Source organism: Salvia hispanica, chromosome 2, assembly GCF_023119035.1.
Source record: "Salvia hispanica cultivar TCC Black 2014 chromosome 2, UniMelb_Shisp_WGS_1.0, whole genome shotgun sequence".
In the NCBI taxonomy this organism is placed as follows: Eukaryota; Viridiplantae; Streptophyta; class Magnoliopsida; order Lamiales; family Lamiaceae; genus Salvia; species Salvia hispanica.
In genome coordinates this window covers 26550415-26575368 of record NC_062966.1, presented here as the reverse complement: position 1 = coordinate 26575368, position 24954 = coordinate 26550415, and the positions used below count along the sequence as shown (strand labels likewise).

At 34.5% G+C, this 24954-nt stretch overlaps 1 protein-coding gene across 1 annotated transcript; it reads right to left on the bottom strand.

Moving 5' to 3' along the window:
* Nucleotides 1-12380: 12380 nt before the first annotated feature.
* LOC125206599 (F-box/FBD/LRR-repeat protein At3g26920-like) lies at nucleotides 12381-24946 on the bottom strand. Its single transcript, XM_048105843.1, has 5 exons — nucleotides 24647-24946; nucleotides 24363-24548; nucleotides 24206-24262; nucleotides 12881-13787; nucleotides 12381-12660 (listed from the first exon to the last, which is right to left on the bottom strand). Exons 1-5 carry the CDS (start codon nucleotides 24944-24946, stop codon nucleotides 12653-12655), a joined length of 1458 nt encoding a protein of 485 aa, XP_047961800.1. The 3' UTR covers nucleotides 12381-12652.
* Nucleotides 24947-24954: the final 8 nt, after the last annotated feature.

The following is a 24954-nucleotide window of genomic DNA, read 5'->3' as shown; positions in this document are numbered from 1 at the left end:
ATGGAAAATTGCATAATAATAGTAGTATTTATATATGAAAATTACCACATGTTTTTCACCTCCCATATAATATATATGCATAATATAACAACAATATTTTTATGTCTACTCTTCATTTTTGGCATAAAAAATTTTAGTTATACAGTGCACTTTGTTATTATTATTTGAAATTTTATGGTTATAGTTTTCTTTTTTATTAAATTATGTATATAACTATAAATTAAACTGAAAAATCTACACAAATAAAATGCATGATCATAATTTAAAGTTTTATTAGCATATTAATTTATTTATTTTTCCTGGTAGCATGTCAAAAATCAAGAAATTTTTAAACTAAGAAGATTAAAATCAAAGATTATTCATTTTATATTCTTTTAAACATAAAAGTTAGAAGATTAGTTGATTTTAAATTTAATGAAAGATTATCAACTTATTAATCCATACATTTAAATTGACATTTGGATATTATTTATCTATTTATATGAAAATTAACATTCACATAAGATAATCTTAATATATGCAAACATAAGATAATCTTAATATATGCAATCATCTAAGTGAACTTCGCTGCTACACACACTTTAAATATTCTATTTTTTTTTTCCAAATACATAATAATGTAAAGAAAGTTACCACAAATAAGCGTGCATTATTAGTCGAAATACAGTTAAATAATTTCCATATATAAATACCTCTATTAAGCTATTTTTCCTAAATAGTGATGGTCTAATTGGATGTAGGTTTTTCCAGAACTATTTGTTGAACACATCAACTCATAATGTCATGTGGTGTGGAAGGACTAGTGAATATTTTCTCTAGTTTTTTGGCTGCTAATAGCCTAATACTATAAATGATTGTGACATTTTCTATTACCCCCTCTGTCCCATTTTAGGAGTCCCGATTTACCATTTTTGGATATCCCACTTTAAGAGTCCCGGTTTACCATTTTTGGGTATCCCACTTTAGGAGTCACGGTTAAAATATTCCATAAATGATATTAGGCCCCACATTCCACTTATCTTTTTCCACTCACATTTTATTATAAAAACAATATAAAAAAGTAGGACCCACATTCTACTATTTTTTTTTCACCAACTTTTCTTTACATTTCTTAAAACTAGTGCTAAACTTAATTGGGACTCCTAAAATGGGACGGAAGGAGTAATATATATTAGTTGTACAAATAAACCAAAACATAAAAATATGAAATTGAAAATAGAACTATGTGGAAAAAATAATTCAGCGAAGCACGTTCTTTACCACTAATTTCGAAAAAATTCAACTCCGTTAAATTTGGTCGAGGTCGATCGTTTCCCTTGTTGGCTCATAAGGACCGTAAAACTCAATTAAATTCGATCTTGTTTTGCAGCCGAGAGCCTTAGGGGACACGTGCTTGGTTGCATGCCTTTGGTCGAGAGCACAAATAAAAGCACTACGTGGATACTAGAGGAATTAGTTTTGGGACCAAAAAGACCGCACCGTATTTAAACAACTACACAACAGATATTTATAGTTGAGAAATCACAGACATTGTACAAGGTCAAAAAAGAAAATGGACAAGAAACTTTTATTGTTGATATTGGTATTTAGGGTTTGAGGCTTTGAGCATCTTTGTCCAAATTAGATAGGGCACAAGAAGCTCTTCAAACATGCCAAAATTCTTACTGTTTCATCTTCTACTCAAATAAATGATCAAATCCCAAATGGTAATCGGTGTCTTCATCATCGAACATATATTCGGAATCTTGTTCAACCACACCACACCATCAGGAAACTCAATGGGACCACCACCCAGTTCAAGAACCTATAAGTTTCAAACAACCATACATACATGTGAGCAACACTAGAGTGGATGCAAACAAAAAACAAAAACAAAAACAAAAATTGATAGAAGCAATGTTTTTTAAAATTTATTTGAGAATCATATATTTTGGCTGATTAAATTATTTATAGAGACTTTTGCATCGCAATCTTATATAAATTTAAAAACTTTGATAGAGAAGGAAAGAGTTAGGTACCTAAAGTGTCCAAAGTCAATGAAATAATAGTAGCATTTCCAAGTTGGTAAAGCATCCTAGCACAGTTCAGATGCATCCCCTTCACATGGTAATTAATATGATGAATGTCTAAATAGACTTTTTCCAACATGAGGAGATTCATCTTTTAACATTGCAAAGGGAAAAGGAAATAACTCTCGCATCTAATTGAGGTAAGCAACGGAGCTGAAATCTCTTCTGTTATGAATTTAAATCTGTTAGAAACTCTTTCCACATCGGATAAGTGTAGAAAGTTGGAAGCTATATACTTATAATGTTTTCAAACTAATGTGCGGAGTTGACGATCCTAATAGTTTCCTGTTCTGCTAGGTATCATTACTCATTAGCTGATGACATAAATTCTTAATAATGGACATCATTAGATGAAGACAAAAGTTCCTAACAGTGGTATGTCCGGGGCACGATTCATAGTTGGTTTTGTATTCTAATTAGAAATCATCTAATTGAATTTGAGGGTCCGTTTGGTACACGGAATTGGAATTGGATTGGAATTGGAATTCTATGGAATTGAATCGGAAGGAATTGAATTATAATTCAATTCCAAATCCTTTGTTTGGTATAATCAAAGAATTGGTATGGAATTGCATTATAATTCTAAATCCTTTGTTTGACATTCAAAATATTGGATTTGGAATTGAATTGGAATTCAAATCAAAATTTAAATTTTTTAAAATAACTAATTTTTTTAAATAATCATTTTTTAATAAATCTTACATGTTTATTTTTTTCTCCTCTAATATTTAATTTTTTTATTAACTCTAGTTATATCATAAAAACAAACTTAATATATAATTTAATAACATAATCAAGCAATGATAACATGTTTCTTATTTTTGACATATAAAATAGTTTTATATGGAGTATACATAATCCAATATAATTCAAATACAAGATAATTAAACATGAATATAGTTATGTACAAATTATATCATGTCATATGTAGTCCTGAAACAATATCGAATTGATACACAAATCATAAAAGAAAATATTATACAAATGTCAATAAATAAGTAAATAGTAAATAGTATAAGCTAGATTATCCCTAAATCTAGTCCACTCATTTGTAACTTGAACAATTGTAATTCCATATGAGTGTTGAGTCTCTTCTATCTCATTACGATAACCACCCAACACATATGGTTGCGCCTCTTCCTCGTTGTAAACATCACCTTGAGCAACTCTAGTTTGAATCTCAGCATCAACCTCTTCCAATAACAGAATGTTAAACATCAACAAAAACCAAAACTTTTTTGGCACAAAATCAAGACACCAATAAATTTAACCAAAGCCAAAAATTGATGACAAGAGATCAAACTCAAGCTTTGCAACAAACTTACATAGATGGAATCCAGCAGCTTCCACTATCTTAAATGTGATCATTCAAGTCAAGAAAATAACTATGCAACTATAGAGATGTATAGATACAGACAGCATAAAAACAATGGAGCTTTAGTTCAATATCACAGCTATATGAGATCTGATACACCATGCCATTTTTGTTACTTTTAATAAAACTCTTATTTATTCAAGACCTTCATGCATCCAACAACAAAGAAAATAGTAGTATCTTTTTGCAGAATTCAAAGCTTCAAACTTTATATGCAAGTTGGAATTTGAAGTGTAGGACTTGGTAAAAAAAAAGTAGGATTTTTAACTCAAAAACTCAAAAGGAGGGTAGGGGGACTGCTTCTTCAAGTAAGCTCCAATCCAACAAAAGCATCTTAGATGAATAGCCATACAAGGAAGAAGAGATAGAATTGGTGTTGGATTTGGACAAATTCAAGATATATGCCCCAGTTCAAACTATAGTTCAACAATATAAATAAACAAAAGATATAAGTACAAAAAGACTGTATTCACTCTCCATTGTTAGAATTACTACTATTGATCCCTCTAATTAATTAATTAGCAAGAGACAAAGAGAGTGAGAGAGTGAGAGGGGATTAGCATCGAATCTGAATCTTGCCTTGAGAATCAGAACCAGAAAACAATATTGGAGTGTATTAGCATATTTGTCACATGGTTTGAGTTTTTCATCTCTTTGATTTGGGGGTAAATCGGATCTCACTCCACCCAACCACATTCATCAACCAAGTGATCACATCATTCATTGCATTGCCTTATTTTGTGTAATTAATGAATAGGCAACACCCACCATTACATTGAACAAAACTATTGCCATACAACTAAACCAAAAATACCACCACCGTTTTATCCACAACAAGAAATTATAGGGGAAAATAGCCGGAGTTACCTGATTATCCATTGATTGTAGAGATTAATCAGCTAGGGCACACTCGCAGCCATTGATCGTAAAGATTAATCGGCTAGGGCACAGAGAGAGCCGCTGGGGGCGCGAAGAGAGATGGAGAGAGGAGGAGAAACGCGCAGAGGCAATTTTTTCATTTATATTTGACCCGTTTAGTTTTTGACCCGTAATAGGATCCGCGCTTTTTTCTAATTCTGACCCGGTTTCATATGGAATTGGTTTTATAATTCTTTTCTTAATATATGGAATTAGAATTGAGGAATTGGAGTTGGTGGAATTGGAATTCAATTCCAAATCCACTTATTTTTGTACTACCAAACAGTGGAATTGGAATTGGAATTGGAGGCTCCAATTCCAATTCCAAGGCTCCAATTCCACGTACCAAACACAGTCTGAATGTTTCCAAAGATGAGAAATGGGATATCGCTGGTATCTAAAAATCAAAATTGGATCTCAATTTTGCGGGAAAGGGAATCAAAATTATTTTGCAATTGTATTGGAAGTTAAAATTAGATTTCAATTCGAATTGGGTTTTACAAGGTATTAATTTGAAGTTATGTAAAATTCTTAGAAAACACGAACTCCTTTTCCAAAAGTTTTATAAGTATATAGTTTTCGGAATTGAGTTTTGTTGCACTGGTGATTAGTATGTTAATGCTTTCTTTATACAACTAATCATAGAATAAAGGGATCAATTTTACTATATATAGTGCCGACTCGATTGTTGTTTTTGAAACTCATTAAAATTAATCATTAAATTTAAGTTATTTAAACAAATATGAACCCCTCGTTTTATGGTTTATACAATTATACTATATATAGTGCCGACTCGATTGTTGTTTTTGAAACTCATTAAAATTAATCATTAAATTTATGTTTTTTAAACAAATATGAACCCCTCGTTTTATGGTTTATACTAGGAATTAATCATTATATTCATTATATAAGACTCAGGTCCCCTCCTTCTATCATCAATTAGTTTTATGATGTAACCTATGAATTTAACGATTGGTTTTATGATGTAAATATGAATTTTCTATCACGGTATCAGAGCGGGTCGTCAACTGACCCAACAATATATCTAGGACTGAAATCGAAAAAAATAACTAAAGTATATATGGTAAGACTTGGGAAAAAATAGAATCAATTATAATTAATACATGATCAATCTATCTTAGGACTTGGTGATAAATTGATTCTTGATTTGATTGTGATATTTGTTTCCTTTATACATATTGGAGGGATCCAACGTGCTTTTATACATATTCACATCAATTATACTCCCTCCGTCCCTTAAAATTTGTTAGTGGCATGTAGGTCCTATTTCTATATATTAGTTTTAAAATAAAATGTGAGTGAGAATGAGTTAGTGTACCAAAAATGGTAAAAGTGAAAGGTGACAAACTTTTAGGGACGGACGAAAAAGAAAATAGGTGACAAATTTTTAGAGACGTAGGAAATAGAATTTTCAACTAACTTACTGAGTTCACAACTTGACACCTTAGGAGTGGGGCAACTTTTAGCCTCAACCATTTTCACCTTAACAAAAGAGAAAGATCGAAACTGAAAGAAACATAAAAACGCCAACCAGATGAAAAATAATACCAAGTCATAAATATTTTCTAGTACAAGGTCAATAAGAAAAAAATAGACAAGAGACTAATATAGTAAATGGTGTTTCTTTCATCTAGTCAAAAAGAGACTCATCCGTTTATAATCTTCGTCGTCACACAGATCTTCAGGATTCTTTTCAACCACAGTCACATCGGGAAACTCCTTCATCGTCTCAAAATACAAAGTCCCGATTGTCAAATAGTTCATTATGCTCTGAAGCACTGTACGAATTTTGTAACGTCCTTTCATTACCTTGAGACATTTGTGATTCGGAAATGGAGGATGGCTTTGCTCAAGTGGACCACGTTGAAGAACCTTTCGATTTCAAACAACCATTACCATACGTATATATAGATATATAAGCAACAATACAAGTAGAAGTCTAGTAGTAGTGTATGAGAGAGGGATACCTTGCGAGTGTCCAAAGTCAATGAAACAGTTATAGCGTTTCCAAGTTGGTGAAGCATCTGATGCAACTCTTTCACATTCTCATCAATATTATAAATGTCTACATAGACTTGTTCCAACATTGGGAGATTCATCTTCAAACATTCCAAAGGTGAAGAGCCCTGATATCGAAACGAGGTAAGCAACGGAGCAGAAATCTCTTGGATAACACAACGACAATCAAGGATTTCAAGAACTCTAAGCTTGGGAGCCTTGAAAACAAGGCCATTCAACGGACACTTGCGCAGAGAGAGCTTCTCGAGCTCCGGGAGGCCGGAAAACATCTCCATCCCGTTGTCATCATCGAAGATCAAATAGGTATGAAGATAAAGGGCTTTTCAAATTTGGTAAAAGAAACCGTCCAGGTACATGAATTTTGTTGTATAGCAGCTTGAGCTTGATCTCGCGAAGCGTTGTGGAGGTGAAAAGCGCGGAGGGGAGCCTGAGGTCGTTGTAGGCGTGGAGGCGGAGGGATTGAACGCCGTGATTGATGGCATAGAGCACGCATTTGATACGATCATCCTCTACATATTATTAGGGAGTATCCATAAGATATTATTCTATTTAGTTAATTATGATTCACCCTATCCTTCTCATATTAGTTTAGATATTATTAGATTTGAATATCTTTTCATATATTTGTTTCTTGTTTATTAAGTTAGGGTAGTAGTTCTATTATTATAAATAGGGATAGGTTGTTATCATTTTAGGCATTCAATTAATCCAATTAATCAATAAAATACTTTTCCTAAACTTGTCTTGAGCAACAAGAAGATTATCTTTCGTTCCTAATTGTTGTTCGTCGGAGAACGTCCGAAAATCAGCAATTCGTGGTCTATCTTTCGAGAACGTCGAAGGTTCGATCACCTTATCCCTCCGAGAAGCTAGTTAACCGGCCTCGTTACGGAGCACGTCTGTAACAACTGGTGCTTTCATCCCGTACTCATCCTCCATCTTCGTTCTTCCATATCCCCCAAATTATTCACCAATATCAAGCTTTCATCCCGAACTCATCCTCCATCTTTGTTCATCTATATTTCCCAAAAAAAAAAAAAAAAATTATCAGCCACAGCACCACCATCATAGCCACATCTAATCCTCCATATTCTCTCTTCCGTAACCCAAACACTCACTCATTCAAAAGAAAAAAAAAAAATTCCACTTACAAAAAAATCCTCGAACAGAAGCTACAATTCCATATTTTACACTTTTCACCTTATTTCATCCATATCCATTTCAAACCAATCAACAAAAAGAAAGAGACCTTCTTCACCAAAACAATAACACCGAACCCCTTCTTCGCAAAGAAGGCACTCCAACTTCATTCTTTTTCCTATTATTAGTTATGGATATTTACCACCAATATCAGCCGCCGCACCAGATACACTCAATGTTTGCAAAATTTGATCGCCTATTGGACATGATGGAAGCCCGTTTGGACGCAGCAGATCGGCGCATTAACAACCTCTGTCCACCCATTCACCCCAGGCCAAAACGCTTGGATCCACCTGATCGTACACGGATGGGATACCCGCCCATTGGGTACCGCGATCGCGCGCAGGATGCACGGCCTCGACACCGTGGCGGCTACCACGAGAGGGGCCACCTATTTGATCGCAGAGATCAACGAGTCCAATTAGGGTTCGATCGCTACCCAATTCACACAACGCAGCCGCATCGCCCGAGGTGCTGGGACCCTCCGACGCATGAGCAGGACCATGGTTACCCGCCCTTTGATCATCGGCCCCGACGTGCGGAGACGTGCTGGGACCGACCTCACCATCAGGAGGAGGTAAGAGCGCCGCGAGGCCAGTCTGCCCGCCCCACCGCCGACCAGCCACCGCGCTTGAGCCTCCCGCCGCGGGACCTGTACGGTCAGCCCGCACGCGTGTCCAATCAGACCCCGCACCAGCCTCTATGCTCGCCTACCTGTTGGGACCTGTCTGGATTGCACACCAAGAAGGAATACCCGGTAGACAACATTTCTTTTGAGAGATTTGGAAGTGATGATCCATGTGGGGGGAGAAGGTCGTCTCTCTCTCATAATACGTATATTGAGTGCTCAATGCCAAGTCCTGTGTGGAAGAAGAAAGCTACTCCTGGTCTTTGTTCCCGTGGGAGTCGGTGTGAACCAGATTACCAAGTTAGTGTTGTAATGAGAGAGCAAGAAGGAGATGAAACGTTTGATTCATCGAGTTTAGATGAGCAGATTGCATATTCATGTGTTGAAGGCAGAGTTCTTGACTGCATTGATGATCGTGGTAAGGGTGAAGAGGAGCTTTGTGATTCAAAGGATTCCATATTCGAGACAGCAGCCAAAGAAGCCATGGATCGTGGCTTGCCTAATGAGAATAAGGGATCATCTTTTGTGGAAATCTTCCTGTCTTGCAGCCCCGATATGAGTACAGAAAAGGAAGAAAAGACATTGTTGAACGATGTAGAGGAGGACGATTCCACTAATGAAGTGAAGAAGGTCATCGCCTCACTGAGTGTTGTTCAAGTTCCATCAAAAAATGTTGCTGGAAATTATTGGCGCACGAAAGGAGAGGGTGCGTACACTGGTTTTCCCGTAATTGTTTGTGTCTGTGTGGATGTGAATGGATGTGTGGCAGAGCTCCCCATTTTAGCATTGAATTTGGACGACCACATCAGTCCACCTTTGTTGATTTTTTACGGAGGTGATGAAGGGAGACGCTCAGCTGTTCGGTGTGTGTTTGATCCAGGAGGAGATGTCAAAGTCTGCTTTCAACTCTCTTTATTGCTTCGTGGTTCCCACCTTGAGGACAAGGAGGATTTCAACCGTGGGGGAGTTGATACGATCATTCTCTACGTATTATTAGGGAGTATCCATAAGATATTATTCTATTTAGTTAATTGTGATTCACCCTATTCTTCTCATATTAGTTTAGATATTATTAGATTTGAATATCTTTTCATATATTTGTTTCTTGTTTATTAAGTTAGGGTAGTAGTTCTATTATTATAAATAGGGATAGATTGTTATCATTTTAGGCATTCAATTAATCCAATTAATCAATGAAATACTTTTCCTAAACTTGTCTTGAGCAACAAGAAGATTATCTTTCGTTCCTAATTGTTGTTCGTCGGAGAACGTCCGAAAATCAGCAATTCGTGGTCTATCTTTCGAGAACGTCGAAGGTTCGATCACCTTATCCCTCCGAGAAGCTAGTTAACCGGCCTCGTTACGGAGCACGTCTGTAACAGCATTCCTCGACGAAGGATTTGTCTATTTTGGGATTGAATATGGGGGCTGTGGGGTCGCGGAGGGAGAGGAAGTGGGAGACGAAGTGAGAGACATCTATGGTGTCTTCTCATTTGTTAGGTGGAAGCGGAGGGAGGGGATGGAACGCCAGAGCCCAGAGGTGTTTCCATCTCTTGGAGAGAAAGGTTGTTTCAACTACTTCATAAATGTCGATAAAGGAGAGGATAATTTGAGGTTTTTCATCTGGGAGTTGGCTGATTCGGTCTGCCTCCATTTTTTGATTTTGATGATGAGTTTTGTATCTGATACGTGCATATATATATATGAGATTATCCCTCATATCATTATCTAGTTAATTAATGATTTATCGTATCTTTTCATATATGATTAGGATTATTTTCTTATTATCTAAGTTAAAGTATTTAACATTATAACTAGGGACCTTGTTATTCCTTATGAAATTATCTTTTTAGCTTTTATTGTGTTTTATGTTTTGGCAATCTTAATTTTTGGTTTGATCGATGGGCAAAGCTCCCACTACTACCTTTTATCTCTTTGGCGATCGCAATCGCGATGCCGGAATCTTGTTAAAGGGAAATCATCCCTTAACAGTATCACTGGTGATTATGTAACAAATTTTTCTTGGTGTCCAAGTTTGTATTTTGACTAAAACTTCGCAAATACTATTTTTTTATTGACATATGATATGATTAGAGATCCACCTATTATTCCCCTCGTTGGTAACATTATTTCCGAATTTTTTTTATTAAAATATAAGGGTATAAGGATCTTGGGATTCCTATCATTTAATATTGAGGATTTTGATTAAAATTAGAATTGATATTAATACTGGGTTAAATTCTTACCATAAGATTTTGCCAATACTCAATAAAAGTGCATATTATATGAATATTATTATTAATTAGTTTTAAGTTATTTTATAATAAATCTAAATTTGAGATTTTTTAGAACATTTTAGGTTATCTTTTTTAAAAAAATCTAAAAAATACTTCCTCCGTCCTCAATTAGGAATCACACCTTGACCGGGCACGACTTTTAAGAAATGTAAAGAAAAGTTGGTTGAAAAAGTTAGTGGAATGTAAGACCCATTTTTTATTATTAGTTTTATAATAAAATGTGAGTGAATTGAGTTAGTGGAATGTGAGACCTACTTACTATTTATGGTAAAAATGAAGTGTGACTCTTAATTGAGGATGAACCGAAATGGAAAAGTGTGACTCTTAATCGGGGACGGAGGGAGTAATTTACAATAGCCTTCATTATATTTAAAAATGACTTTGGTGTGTTGGTGTTGTGTTTCGTATAGTACCAAAAAACAAAAAAAAATTTGTGCGGACGGACTTGACCCAAAGCGGACAATACTAAACTAATATCCAGTCGATTAATTGTCCTAGGAGTAACTTGATTTTGTGCACAGTGGTGTGGAAACCCTCCTAGGGCCCCAGTTAAATAAAAGAGCAAGTCCTGAAATATGATCAATGCCTTCGTCGTCGAAACTCTGTTCGACCACAGTCAAACCATGAGGAAGCTCCAACATCAACGACTCAAAATACAAGTTTCAACTGTCAAATAGTTCATCACTCTCTGAAGCACTGTACAAATTTTGTGACGTCCTTTAATCAGCTTGAGACATTTGATGTTGGAAAATGGAATAATGGAGGATGACTTTGCTCAATAGAATGCCCATGCGGTTCAAGAAACTTGCAATTTCAACAAAATTAATGCATGTAAGCAACGTTAGTAGTCTAGTACTGAATATGCATAGAAGATATCTGTTCTATAACCTTTAAAACATGAACTAGTAATGAACGATTTCTAGAACTCTAAGCTTCGGAGCCTTTAAAACGAGGCCGGTAATCGGATAATCAGGCTAGATAGCTTGTCCAGTTTCGGGAGCTCCGCAAATGGCTCTATCCCGTAAAGCTCAAAATTACCAATACGGCAATACCGAAGAATCAAAGGCTTACGAGATAAAGGGTTTTCAAATTTGATAAAGAGTACTCCCTCCGTCCCAGATTTATAGTCACATTTGGTTATGGCACGGGTTTTAAGGAATTGGTGGAGTGTATAATTAATGAAGTGAGATGGTGGAGGGTGTAATAAATGAAGTGGGTTGATTGAAGGTGGGTCCCTTTTTGACTTTTTGATTTTTATTTTTGTTTTGGTTTATTTTAATGTAGATAATGGCATTTTGATGTAATTTTGATGAACAGTGAGGTAAAATTGTATGTCAAAATATGGAAAATTCTAAATATGACTCTAAATGTGGGACGGACTTTTATGGCAAAATGTGACTATAAAACTGGGACGGAGGGAGTATTATATATTGAGTTAGGTTTGAGTATTATATGTACTAGTGTATTGACACATTTTCGATGTATTCTTGAAAAAGTTTCAACTCTATTAAATTTGGTTGAAGTCGATATCGACTCTCTTGTCGGTTCTTAAGGGCTGTAAAACTTCATTAAATTTGATCCTTTGTTGCAGTGGATAGCCGTAGAGCTCAAGCTTGGTTGCATCATTTGGTCAAGAGCACAAATAAAAGCACTACATTCATACTAGAGGAATTATTGTGTTGGGACCAAAAAGACCACAACGTAAATAACAAATATTTTACAGTACGTAGCTGAGGAATCTGAGACATTTTACAAGGTGTAAAAAATGGATAAGAGAACAAATTTTGTTGATATTGATATTTAGGGTTTGAGCATCCTTGTTCAAATTAGATAGGGCAGAAGAAGCACTTCAAACATGTCAACATTTCAATTTCGGAATAGATGATCAAATCCCCAATTATAATCGGTGTCTTCCTCGTCGGACATATATTCGGAATTCTGTTCAACCACAACCACATCATTAGGAAACTCCACAATCATCGACCCAAAATACAAAGTTCCCACTGTCAAGTAGTTCATTACTCTTTGAAGCACTGTACGAATTTTGCGACGTCCTTCCACCAACTTGAGACATTTGAGGTTGGGAAATGGTGAAGGACTTTGCTCAATGGGACCACCATCCAGTTCAAGAACCTATAAGTTTCAAACAACCATACATACATGTGAGAAACACTAGGACGGATGCAAAAAGAAAGAAAGAAAGAAAGAAATTAATAGAAGCTATGTTTTTTAAAATTTATTCGAGAAATATTTTGGCTGATTGAGATCATTGATAGCGACTTTTGCATAACAATCTTTATAATGATTTAGAATAAATTTGAAAATTTTGAGAGAGAGGGAGAGAGTTAGGTACCTTGAGAGTCCAAAGTCAATGAAACAATGTCCAAAGTCAATGAAACAATGGTAGCATGTCCAAGTTGTTGAAGCATCCTAACACAATTTAAATGCATCCCCTTCACGTGGTAACTAATATGATGAATGTCTAAATAGACTTTCTCCAACATGGGGAGATTCATCTTTGAACATTCCAAAGGCAAATGTCCCTCGTATCTAAATGAGGTAAGCAACGGAGCTGAAATCTCTTCTACAACTTTTAAAAGTTCGAAAGAATATTGAACGATTTCAAGAACTCTAAGCTTCGGAGCCCTTAAAACAAGGCCAATGATCGGATATTCGCATAGGTAGAGCTTCTCCAGCTCCGGGAGGCCGGTGAACGGCTCCATCACGTAATCCCGGGAACAATGATCGTCGAAGAGCAAAACCCTTTCAAGATAAAGTGTTTTCAAATTTGGTAAAGAAAGCCTTCCTGGTAAATAAATCCACATGAAGTGCAACTGCCTGAGCTCGAGCTCCCGCAGCGTCTCAGAGGCGAGGAGTAGGGCGGGAAGCCCGAGAAATGGCTCGTTGTGGCGGAGCATGTTGAGGCGGAGGTACTGAACGCCGTGGTTGATGGCATAGAGCACGCATTCCTCCACGAATGCCGTGTCGAGGTTGAGCTGGATTGTGGTGTCGAGGGAGAGGTGGAAGTCATGGACGGCGGCTGTGGGGTCACGGTGGGAGAGGAAGTGGGAGACGAAGTCGGAGGAGACGACGAGGTTGAGGTGGAGGCGGAGGGAGGGGAGGGAACGCCAGAGGTATTTCCATCTCTTGGAGAGAATGCTTGTTTCAACGGCTTCATAGGTGTCGATAAAGGAGAGTATGTGTTGGAGAATTTCATTTGGGAGTTGGCTGATTCTGTCTTCCTCCATTGTTTCAGATGATTAATTACGTGATGAGTTTTGTTTCATTGGTCATTGTATTTTATAGTACTACTAGTATATGATAATGTTTCCTTGATGTCCAAGTTCGAATATTGGCAATTATAATGCAAGTATGTTTTTTTATTGACTTATATATAATATTGCTCATTACCTCAATCATTCAATGATGATGAACTAGATTTAATAGATTAATTAATAACTGTTGAGCAATAAATTGTGTATTAGGCCAGAACTAATGTGGCACTGACTATCTATGGTAGAGAATAAAGAGATATAGAAAACCCTTATGGGGTGTTCGGCTTGCAAGATTATATCCGAGATTAAATTTGTAGTGTGTTTGGTTCATGAGTTTCAACCTCACAACTCAATTCTAGATGGATAATCATGTGATAATTAGTCATATGAGGTGGTGTTCGGTTGGCAAGATAAAATAATACAAAGATATAATCCAGGATTGGGTTGTGAGATTATTTTAGTCATAGGGGGTTAGCTAAGACTAATTATCCCATGATTATCCATCTAGGATTGAATTGAAGGATTTAATCTCATGAACCAAACACACTATTAATTTAACCCGGGATACAATCTTGCAAACCAAACACCCCCTGAGTAAAATAATCTTACAACTCAATCCTAGATTGTATCTTAGTAGTATTATTTTATCTTCCAAACCGAACACCACCTTAATACAAGAAAATATAATACAATATGCATGTTGTAAAGGAATCTTCTAGCTAAATGCATGTGGATACGGACAGAGGTGGATTCATTTATAGGATTCGAACAATTGTGGAAAACAAGCTATGCAACAAGTGAGTTCTCTAAATGTTTTGTTATATATTTAATGTAACATCTCGATTTCCCGAACCCTAATTTTAGAGCTCTAGAATTTATTTTGATGACGTGGAGACGTGAAATTTTTATGAATGCATTTATTGCATGAGATGCTATGACCGAGTCGAGTCTAGGGTTTTGCATTGGAAGTTTGAAAAGTCAAACTTGTTGATTATATGATGTGGCATGTGATTTATTAATTTATGAGATGAATTATTTGTTTATGGGTGAGTGAGAATATTAGAGAAAATTTCCATAAATACTTGCTACCCAATTCTTGTGATTTTCGACCCCCTTGGCTTTTGAAGAAGGAATTCGATTTTTTCGGATTTAATTTAATTCTTGGGATATTTATCCAAATTAAATCCAAGACCCAATTATTCATTATTTTAAAGAGAGAAAAATCGCCCCCCCTTTGTTCCTTGGTGATTTTCGAAAATCACCTATTGTGGGAAGGAAAGAATTATTTTATTTTAGTTAACCCCTTATTTGATTTCCTTCCATACCTAGAATTTGAATATTTTACCAAATCTTTCCATACCTCAAGAGATCTTATCTTATCTTATTTTAGTTAATATTCAAAATCCATGTCTTATTTAAAAGGCATAGGGAACGCCTTTTTCAATCCCAAGTTGGGAGAATTCTTATTTTTATTTTGCTCCGTGATATTTTATTCTACTCCGTAAAATATACCAAAACAAAACCGTGGCTAATTAAAGAGCCTAATTTTCGAAACCTACATGCCTTGGAACCCTAGATCTTATTTTTGTTTTTTCTTCCCTACTCCACAATATTTTATTGTGTAGAATCAAATCTTACCAAATATTCTATTTATTTACCTAAAGATTTTATTGAGCACTATAAATAAGAGAACCCCTAACCCTAGCCCCATAATTTTCGCCCCCCACCCATACTACACGCCCCCTCTCTATTCTCCACACTCTCTCAATTTTCTTCTACTTTACTCCATTAATCCTCCATCCTTTGAGAAGAAATAGAGTTTGAGCCTCAAGATTTTTGAAGAACCAAGTCTTTACTTCGTTTCTACCATTCGTTTTCCTCTTAAGGTATTTTTATATCCATCTTCTTCGTTTCTCCTCGATTCCTCTTCTTTCTAACCGATTAATCGGTATTCTTGAACCCTCATGCATCTTGTTTGAGTGAAAGTGGGATAAAAGGGATATGTAAATATGTATGCATGTGGTGTGTGTGTGGCGTGTGCGTGGTGTGTGTGTGCGTGTGTGTGTGCGTGTCGTGTGTGTGTGTGGTGTTGTGTGGTGTGTGCTTGATGGCTAAATACTCTTGTGTAACTTGTGTTGGTGTTAGATCTAGAGTTGAGATGCGAATGGAATTTATATGATGATCATGACTTAAGTTTGATTAGTGATAATAAGATGAATCGATGGGAAAAGGGAAAAAGCGTTGGGACATGCATGAATTAGGAGTTTGTTTTGAATTTGATTTGTGATATGTGCCTATGTCTGTTTTATTTTGATATTGTGCGCCTGATGCCTATCTTGTGAGTTCACTCCATTGGGCTATAGGGCTATGGATATATTTATACGAATTCGGGTCTGAGTATGGGCCGCAAACCATACCAGGCTGTGTACACGAGGGGATCGGGAGCCGTCCTTGCTAGTCGGCCGGTCTCGTGGGCGAAAAGTGTGGTCACACTTTCGTCGCACCATGGAATGATTGTGATTGTTGAATTGTTAAGGAAAATGGGGAGTTATTTTGACTGGCCAGTCTATGGAAAATATATTTTTGGTGATACTCATGATATTCTCTTATAACTGCTTAAAACTCGAGTTCACTTAGTAAGGGTGGCATAACTTATAAAATGTTTTGGCAATGAGATCACTGAGTATTTCAAAATACTCAAGGAGATTGATTTGGTTTATTTTGTGATAGAGTTTGTTGCATTGATAACAAATATATGCACAAATTCCTTAGTGTTCAGATTTCAATTTTGACTTATTCTCTTTGCGTTTATAACTCAACTATTTTAATGTGTATTTGGACGGGGCAGTTTTTATAAGATATATTCCCTGAGGTGCGTTAAAATGACAACACCTCTTAAATTTACACTGTGATATCACGCTATACTGTAATATAATATACGCTGGACTGCAATATCCAATATGCTGGACTGCAATCTATAAGATTGCAGTCCAGCGTATTGAATATTGCAGGCGGGAAAAATTGCAATCTAGCGTATTGCATATTGCAGCCCGAGAAAATTTTCCCTTGAACATTTTTTATGATTTCCATATGGCAGCTGATTATTCGTCGATGTGTACTGATTGGTTAGGAATGGTGGTATGGTGTTACTTCAAGAGGTGTTGTCATTTTAACACAAACCTATATTCCTTTATCTTATCTGAGTTGATTTATATTTTTTTTGGGACGTTCTAATAAAGTTTAGTCATTTTTTTTTATTTTGACTAAAAATAAAATATTTAACTACTTTACTTTATTCCGTTACCTACTTTACTTTATGTTATCTCTTATTTTTTTTCTCTCTCCTATTTTATTTTATTTTATTTTCATTTAACGTATAAAGTTCAATTTCTTAATCTCTGTGTTAAAAAATTTTACCCGTTGGGATGGAGGGAGTACATGCTTATTGATTAAAGATTACCCCCTCCGTACCACCGAAGATGACCCACTTTTCTTGTTAGTTTGTCTCATCCATGATGTCCCATTATTAAAAATAAAAATCCTTTTATCTCTACTTTATTCTCTCTCTCACTTTATTCTCTCCACCTAACACACAAAATAAAACTACATAAAATCTCGAGCCGTCCATGGAAGGAGTCATCTTCTTTTGATTGTCCCATCGCAAATATTTAATTTTGGGCTATTCCTTCTCTCCATTACTTTTTTTTATCTTTCTTATTTTATTTTCTTTTTCCTATTTTGTTCTTTGTTTATTTCTTCTATTTAATTCTTTCATTTAACTTAATGAATATGGAGTATATTTTGGTACTCCCTCCGTCCTACTAAAAATGACCCATTTTTTTTTTTGGTTTATCCCAACTAAGATGATTCATTACTAAAAATGGAAACACCTTTCTCTTTATTTTATTCTCTTTCTGTTACTTTACTTTCTCCACTTTACACACAAAATAAAATTACATAAATTTCCATGCCATTCAAGGAAAGAGTCATCTTCCTTGAGACGGAGGGAGTAATATTTTCTGCCTAAAAAATATCACTTGTTACGGAACAGTACTTATTATTGGAATATAGAGAATAAGGGAAGGAAGTGGGGTGAATCCTATTAATGTTAGGGCTGGAAGAGTTTAAAAGTATGGGTCTTTTATGTTTTAATTGTTGGGCTAATTGAAGGGCTAGAATGATTTATATAATTACTGGGCCCATGAAGTTTATATGCTGATTATTTATTTAAATTCCGAGATGGCAATAAATTTCCGGATTTATTTAACTTTTTGAAATAGTCAAGTCAAATGATTAAGCTACAAGAATTGAATCTCCCATTTTGATCAACGCAATTAACTAAATGTCCTGATTTAATTAATACACCAGACTTTAGAATTTTCTTAAGGATGAACGAGATATAAAATGAACACTTATTTAAGATGCATCCATTTTATTTAAGTTTCAAAGATTTCTCAAAGTTTGATTAGTATGTTATATTCTTTTAAAAAAGGTTAGTCTCACATGCTATCTAAGACCAGAATGAAAAATCAAGTTAATCCATCCTTCGCGTTGGCTGGTCGAATGAATGTCGTGGAATGTGGCCGTTTCCGTTTCACGTATGTAGAGATACGGTTTACGTTTACGTTAAAGAAACTTAGGACATTATTAATTATACTATGAATATTATTAACAAATAATTAAATTGTATGCTAAATTATGGAGTATCCGTTTTGTGTCAAATGTGTGCAATAATAATCGTTGAGCTTGTTTGAATTCATAAATATAAATAATTATAATATATAATTGATTACTCATCGCAATTACTAAAACAAACATTAATAATAAATGATTTCTCATATTAATGATATCTCAATTTTTTGCTAACCAATGATGTAATAAACACTAATACTCCGTACTACTATAATTTATTGGTTAGCAAAAAATTGAGATTATCATATTAATGTGAGAAATCATTTTTAAGGTTATTTTAATAATATGAATTATTGCTCATTTAATTAAGATAATTTATGCAATCATGTAACTAAAGAAGATTATTCTATTATATAATTAAGGTGAATTATAAATATTAACTTAAAAATGATATATTAGAAAAATAAATACCAAGGATGAGAGAGATATGATAGGGCTAGTTACAAGCAATGTTTTATAGGAGTTTATTACATTAACCGGGTTGATTATGTGTGAAAAAAAGTGGTAAATTTAAGTGTGCAAGAGCTAAAAAGTGTTGAAGCGGCAGAGTGCAGGAACAACGTGATCAACTCAGAAAAAGAATGAGAAAAATGGCCAGAGCCAAAGACAAGTTCAGTTGAGGACAAGCAATGGAGCCTGCTTAATCAGCAAGTTGATCAAGTAGAGTTCACCACATGAGATGATGAGTCATAGGAGAGAGAAAAGAAGGTGTCATCTCAAGGGCATTAATGTCAAGACAGGATAAGCTTACTCAAGGAATTTGGACCCAATGTCATCCTATAAATAGTGGAGAGAATGCACATAGATGCGGGACGCATCGTAATTCTCAGTCACTACACTCTACACACTTAAGTTCGTAGCATGGAGTAAGGAAGCTAGGAGTCACTGGAGTCGACGTTCTACCGCCACATCCTTATCTTCTTCCCCATCAAGGAAGGAGGGACCTAGATCTGCAAGAAGTCTTCATCGTTTGTGTTTTCCTTAAACCCCGAGGGGTCAAAACAATTACTACTCTATTTTTAGTTTATCTTTTTCGAAGTCTAGTTGTTTTTGATGTTTTTCTCTTAGTTACTACTCTAGTTACTTTCCGTTTGTTGATTGATCTTTAAATCTGTGTTTGGAATTCTATTTTAGTTGTGTTTATTGAAGATCGTTTATGAAATGGAGTTTTTAATGCAAGTTGTTTGGATCTGATGTTCTCTGATTTCGTTTCTTTCGTTTAGTTTTAGTTTTGTCTGAGTTGAAGTTAGATCTGCATTATTTAGTTGTTTAAGTTTAGATCTGAGTTTGAGATGGAGTTTGCGATGCATGTTGGTTTTGAGTTGATGATCTCTGAGTTATATTCTATTTTGATGATTGCTTGTTGCTCTGTTTTCGATTTCTTGTAGTTAGATTTGAGTTTTAGTTCGTCAACTTGCATGAGATTAGAATAGATACTATAGATCTGCTTTCCTTCCGTCCGATTTACATGGATCTGTATTTTAATTTGTCCGTTTTCCGTTTTCATGTTAGTTTCTCTATTTAGATCTGCCGTAGGTGTTTTATTAAGTTGCTTAGCAAAGAAGAAGGTCGTAGTCCGTTAGAGTAGCAGTCACTGCCACCTTTTCGTTGTTGATAGCTTTATAGTAGTGTGTTCATTTGTGTCATCAGTGGTCCCGAGTTACTTTTCCCTGAAGTACCTTCTCATTCATAGTTTAGTTGATTGGTTCAGCATGTCCCTTAGTTTTGAGTCTGTCTAGTTTAGTTGAACAGTTTAGCTTAGTGAGTTGATCAGTTTAGCATTTAGTCCAATTCTTAACCTACTGGAAAGCATGGCCGCATCCAAAAATCTCCCTATGTCCCAAACACAACTTAACTCGCCCCTATCCCTGAGGGATTTAACCCTTACTTCCCTTTACCAGTCTATAGTATTGTGGGTTAAGGTCTTGAAAACCCCGAGTCTCTCCGTTTGCATACTCAACGACCAGTAGGTAGTCTTCTTGATCTATTGACTGTTTAACTTGATCAAGTGCGCAAATTCTACATGTTTTAATTTGCGCGTGAACTCTGAGATTTAGGAAGTTTCAAGATGCAATGTAGACTCAGGAATCACCAAAATTCCAGAAAAATGTAAAATTGAATCCGACAAATTTTCACATTAAACTCAAATCCCATGGAATCTTGAATCACTAAAATTAAGGAGAATACTTGAATAACTAACGTTATGCATATATTAATTGAAAATATTATGCGTGAAAAAGATGAAAAAAAAAGGGGAAAGAACTGTGACATAAAAAATCATTGCATACGTTTCCATTGAAATAAAATGGTCCACTTTTGCTAGCTGTATAAATCAATAGCCATATCACATGTTTTTGTCTATGCATTATCTTCAAGACTGGGCCTCTTTTCCTTCGTATCGATTGGTTTTGGATTTCACATTGATTGTGAATTGAGAAGTCCCGGGTGCTGGTTGATCTTTCACTTTCGCACGTAAAAGGTATCTGATCTTTATTTTATATCGTTTTTAGTACCTTTAAATCACATTTTGATATCTGATGCAATTTTCTTCCCAAAATGCTCTCTAAACAAATACATTTTCTCATTTATGTCATAAATGATATTTTAGGTATATATAAAATTAGTACCAAAAGTGATATTGTAATATCTTCTCTCATTCTCCTCACTCTTTATACTATTATTATTAATCAATATTAATATTAATATTTTTATTTTGATGTTATAAATTAATAATTAATTTATATTTAATATCATTCAAATATAGTTAATTATAATTATTGTTATAGTTATATTTAATTATTATAAAAATATTATTGTTATAATACTAAAAACTAGTAGTAATTAATAAATAATTATATAAATTATGAATCATATAATATTATGTAATAATAATTGTGAATTGTAATCATAATGATATAAAGAGTTGAATATTTTTAGTTAGGTGTTTCAATCTTAAAATGAGTATAAAGTAATTTAATAAAAAATATTTAATTGATTTAATTATTTTTAAATAATTAATTTAATTAGACATTTTATTCTTGATTTATATTATGAATGCAATTGATATATGTATAAAAAACTAAAAGGAAAGAAGAAAAAGAAGATAAAAAACTAAAAGGAAAGAAGAAAAAGAAGATAAAAGAAAAAAGAAAGAAGAAGAAATATGAACTAAGGAGAACAAAAGAGAGAAGAAAGAAAGATAAAATACTAAAAAAAAGAAGAAAATAAAGAAAAAAGAATGAAGAAGAAACTAAAAAAGAAATAAGAAAGGAAGAAAAAATAATCACATATTTGGTACTATTTAATTGAAATTTTTAAAAATATCCCCCATAACAAAAAAATCACATGTTTGGTACCTGAGGTTATTTTTGTCACAAGGTACCAAAAACGATATAAAATAAAGATCAGGTATCATGTGCGAAAGTGATATATCAAGTACCATTTATGTAGTTCACTCTTGTTTTTTTTCTTAATTTTGTCATGTTAGACAAATTATTGTAAGATTTAATTTATTATCATTATAGTATCTCCATATTTGCTATAATTATATGTCTTGTCTTGACTAATGTACCTTCATGCTATTTAGAATAATGATATAAATCAATTAAAAAATAATCCTTAAAATTAAAGTTCTCTTTGGCTGCTAATAGCCTAAAATAATGATGTTCAAAATTGATTTTACCTTACTATAGTTGATATTTATTTGTATAATATCTTGAATGATGCAAAGTTCTCTTTGGATGCTAATAGCCTAAGATTGTGACATTCTCTGCTAATATTTGCTAATTGTTAGTACTTACTTTACTAGCATCTCCAACCATTTCACTAAACTCAAATTCATTTTAATATAAATCTCACACTAAATATTGATTTTACTTCAACCATTTACACTAAACTCAAACTTAAAAGAATATTCTCTATATTATACCTTTTTTACTCACAAAATTTGAAAAACTTTTAGGTATTGGTTTAGTGTAAATCTAAAGATAGGTATTTTTTTCTCAAAAACCAAAAAAAGGATTGGTTTTTTAGTACTATTGGAGCTAAATACCCATCCCATTTTAGGTTTTAGTGTACCCTTGGAGATGGTCTAACTGAATTATATGCCGCTTTTGCATGTTAATTATCGGTAAATCTTTCTATTTGATGAGTTTTACACTTCACCATATACACACGCACGGTGAAATTTTTTGTTGGAATAAGAACAAAATGATAAAATATGAAACAATTTTATATTTGGTCTTGTAATAGTTCATATTGTGTTAGGCAACCGAAATTAAAAAAAATACTACCCCCGTCCCATATTAAGTGTCACATTTAATGTGGGCACGAGTTTTAAGAAATGTAAAGAAAAGTAAGTTGAATAAGTAGTGGATTACGAGTCCCACTTATATATACTAAGTTTAAATTTACTGGCGGAGTCACGGTGGGGCCAGGGGGCCCTTGGCCCCCAGCCATTTCAATTATGAGTATATATTATATGTATACAGAACTTAGAAGTGAAATAGTAGTGCAGTTGGCATGTAATCCAGGCATTAGTACAATTGGGCTGGGTTCGCCTTCTATCATTTATGATTTTGAGTAGCTTTCTATGCCTCTTTTGGACATTAATTTCTCCCGCAATTATATATAATCTAATAATTTTATTTTATGCTATAAACAATATTTCATGTTAATTTTCTCTAGCATACACTGGTAGCTATTAATTTTGTATAAATAATTTTATTTATAATTATAAAAAATCAAGAATAGAAGAAAGTAATTCTTTAATTTCATAAATATATAAGTACTAGTGCTATATATTATTGGTAAAATCAGTTTCAATAGTTCTATGATCTCTATTATAAAAATATTATTCTTCAACTTTTTACGTTGTCGACGTTGTATCTCTAAATTTTCAATTATTCATCCTCTAATTATGTCAGAGCTGTTTCCGCAACGTTGACACGAAAACACTCAACAAATTTTAATATAGTAATTTGGGCCCCCCAAGATTAAAATCCTGGCTCCGCCACTGTTTATACTCCCTCCGTCCCAGCTAAAATGACATATTTATTTGTCGGCACGAGATTTTAAGAGTTATTCGTTAATGTGTTTAATTTGAGAGAGAAAAGGTGGGTGAAAGTATTAAAATAGAGAGAGAAAGAAAGATGAATATTTTAATAGGAGTGAGAAAAAGTAGTTGAGTGTATTATTTGGGGTGTGAAATGTGGCTTTTATTGTGGGACGGACCGAAATGACAAAATGTGACACTTATAATGGGACGGAGGTAGTACTATTGTACTATATTACAACTATTACATATCGCTGTACAAAAGGAACTGAAATCACTATATAATTTCATGGGCCCCTTCTCCTAACACCAATTGGCTTTAGGGTGGAACCCATAAAACCCATAAAATTCTATTATGGTATCAAGCGGGTCGTTAACTGCGAGACAAATTTAACTGACTCAATAGTATATCTAGACTGAAACCAAAAAAAATGACTAGAGTATTATGGAGAATCTATCTATACATGGTAAGACTTGGGGAAGAGAATAGATCTTCGAATCAATTATAATTAATATATGATCAATCTATCTTAGGACTTGGCGGTGATTTGATTCGTGATTTGATTCTGATCTATGTTTCCCTTTATAACATATTGGAGGGATCCAACTGTGCTCTTATAAATATTCACATCAACTATAGATTTTTCAACGAACTTACTGAGTTCACAACTTGACACCTAGGAGTGGGGCAACCTTTAGCCTCAATCATTTTCACCTTAACAAAATATAGAAAGAACAAAGCTGAGAGAACATAAAAATGCCAATGAGATAAAAATTATCCTTCCGTCCCACGGATCTTCGGGATTCTTTTCAACCACAGTCACACCATCAGGAAACTCCACCTTCAACGTCTCAAAATACAAAGTCCCGATTGTCAAATAGTTCATTATGTTTTGACGCACGGTACGAATTTTGTAACGTCCTTTCATCACCTTGAGACATTTGAGGTTCGGAAATGGAGGAGGACTTTGCTCAATCGGACCACCATCCAGTTCAAGAACCTTTTCAATTTCAAAGAACCATTAGCATATAAACATTTTAAGAAATATTAGTCGTAGAATTAGTAGTGCACGTACGACGAGAGTGTTCGAGGTGAGACAGTGGTTGCATTTCCAAGTTGTTGAAGCATCCGATGCAACTCTTTCACATTGTCATCAAAACCATAAATGTCTACATAGACTTGTTCCAACAATGGGAGATTCATGTTCAAACATTCCAAAGGTGAAAAGCCCTGATATCGAAACAAGGTAAGCAACGGAGCAGAGATCTCTTGGATAACACTACAAGAATCAAGGATTTCAAGAACTCTAAGCTTGGGAGCCTTTAAAACAAGGCCAGTCAACGGACACCTGCGCAGAGAGAGCTTCTCCAGCTCCGGGAGGCTGGCAAACGTCTCCATCCCGTGAT

Bases quoted from the DNA above. Each gene is read 5' to 3' on its own strand.
- LOC125206599 (XM_048105843.1), bottom strand. From the start codon at position 24,946: ATGGAGACGTTTGCCAGCCTCCCGGAGCTGGAGAAGCTCTCTCTGCGC. The intron at 24,263-24,362 runs GTTGAAAAGAAT...TATTTTGTTAAG, and splicing joins TTCCTGATGGTGTGACTGTG to GTGAAAATGATTGAGGCTAA. The intron at 13,788-24,205 runs GTAAGTTCGTTG...TCACGTAATTAA, and splicing joins GGTGTCAAGTTGTGAACTCA to TCATCTGAAACAATGGAGGA.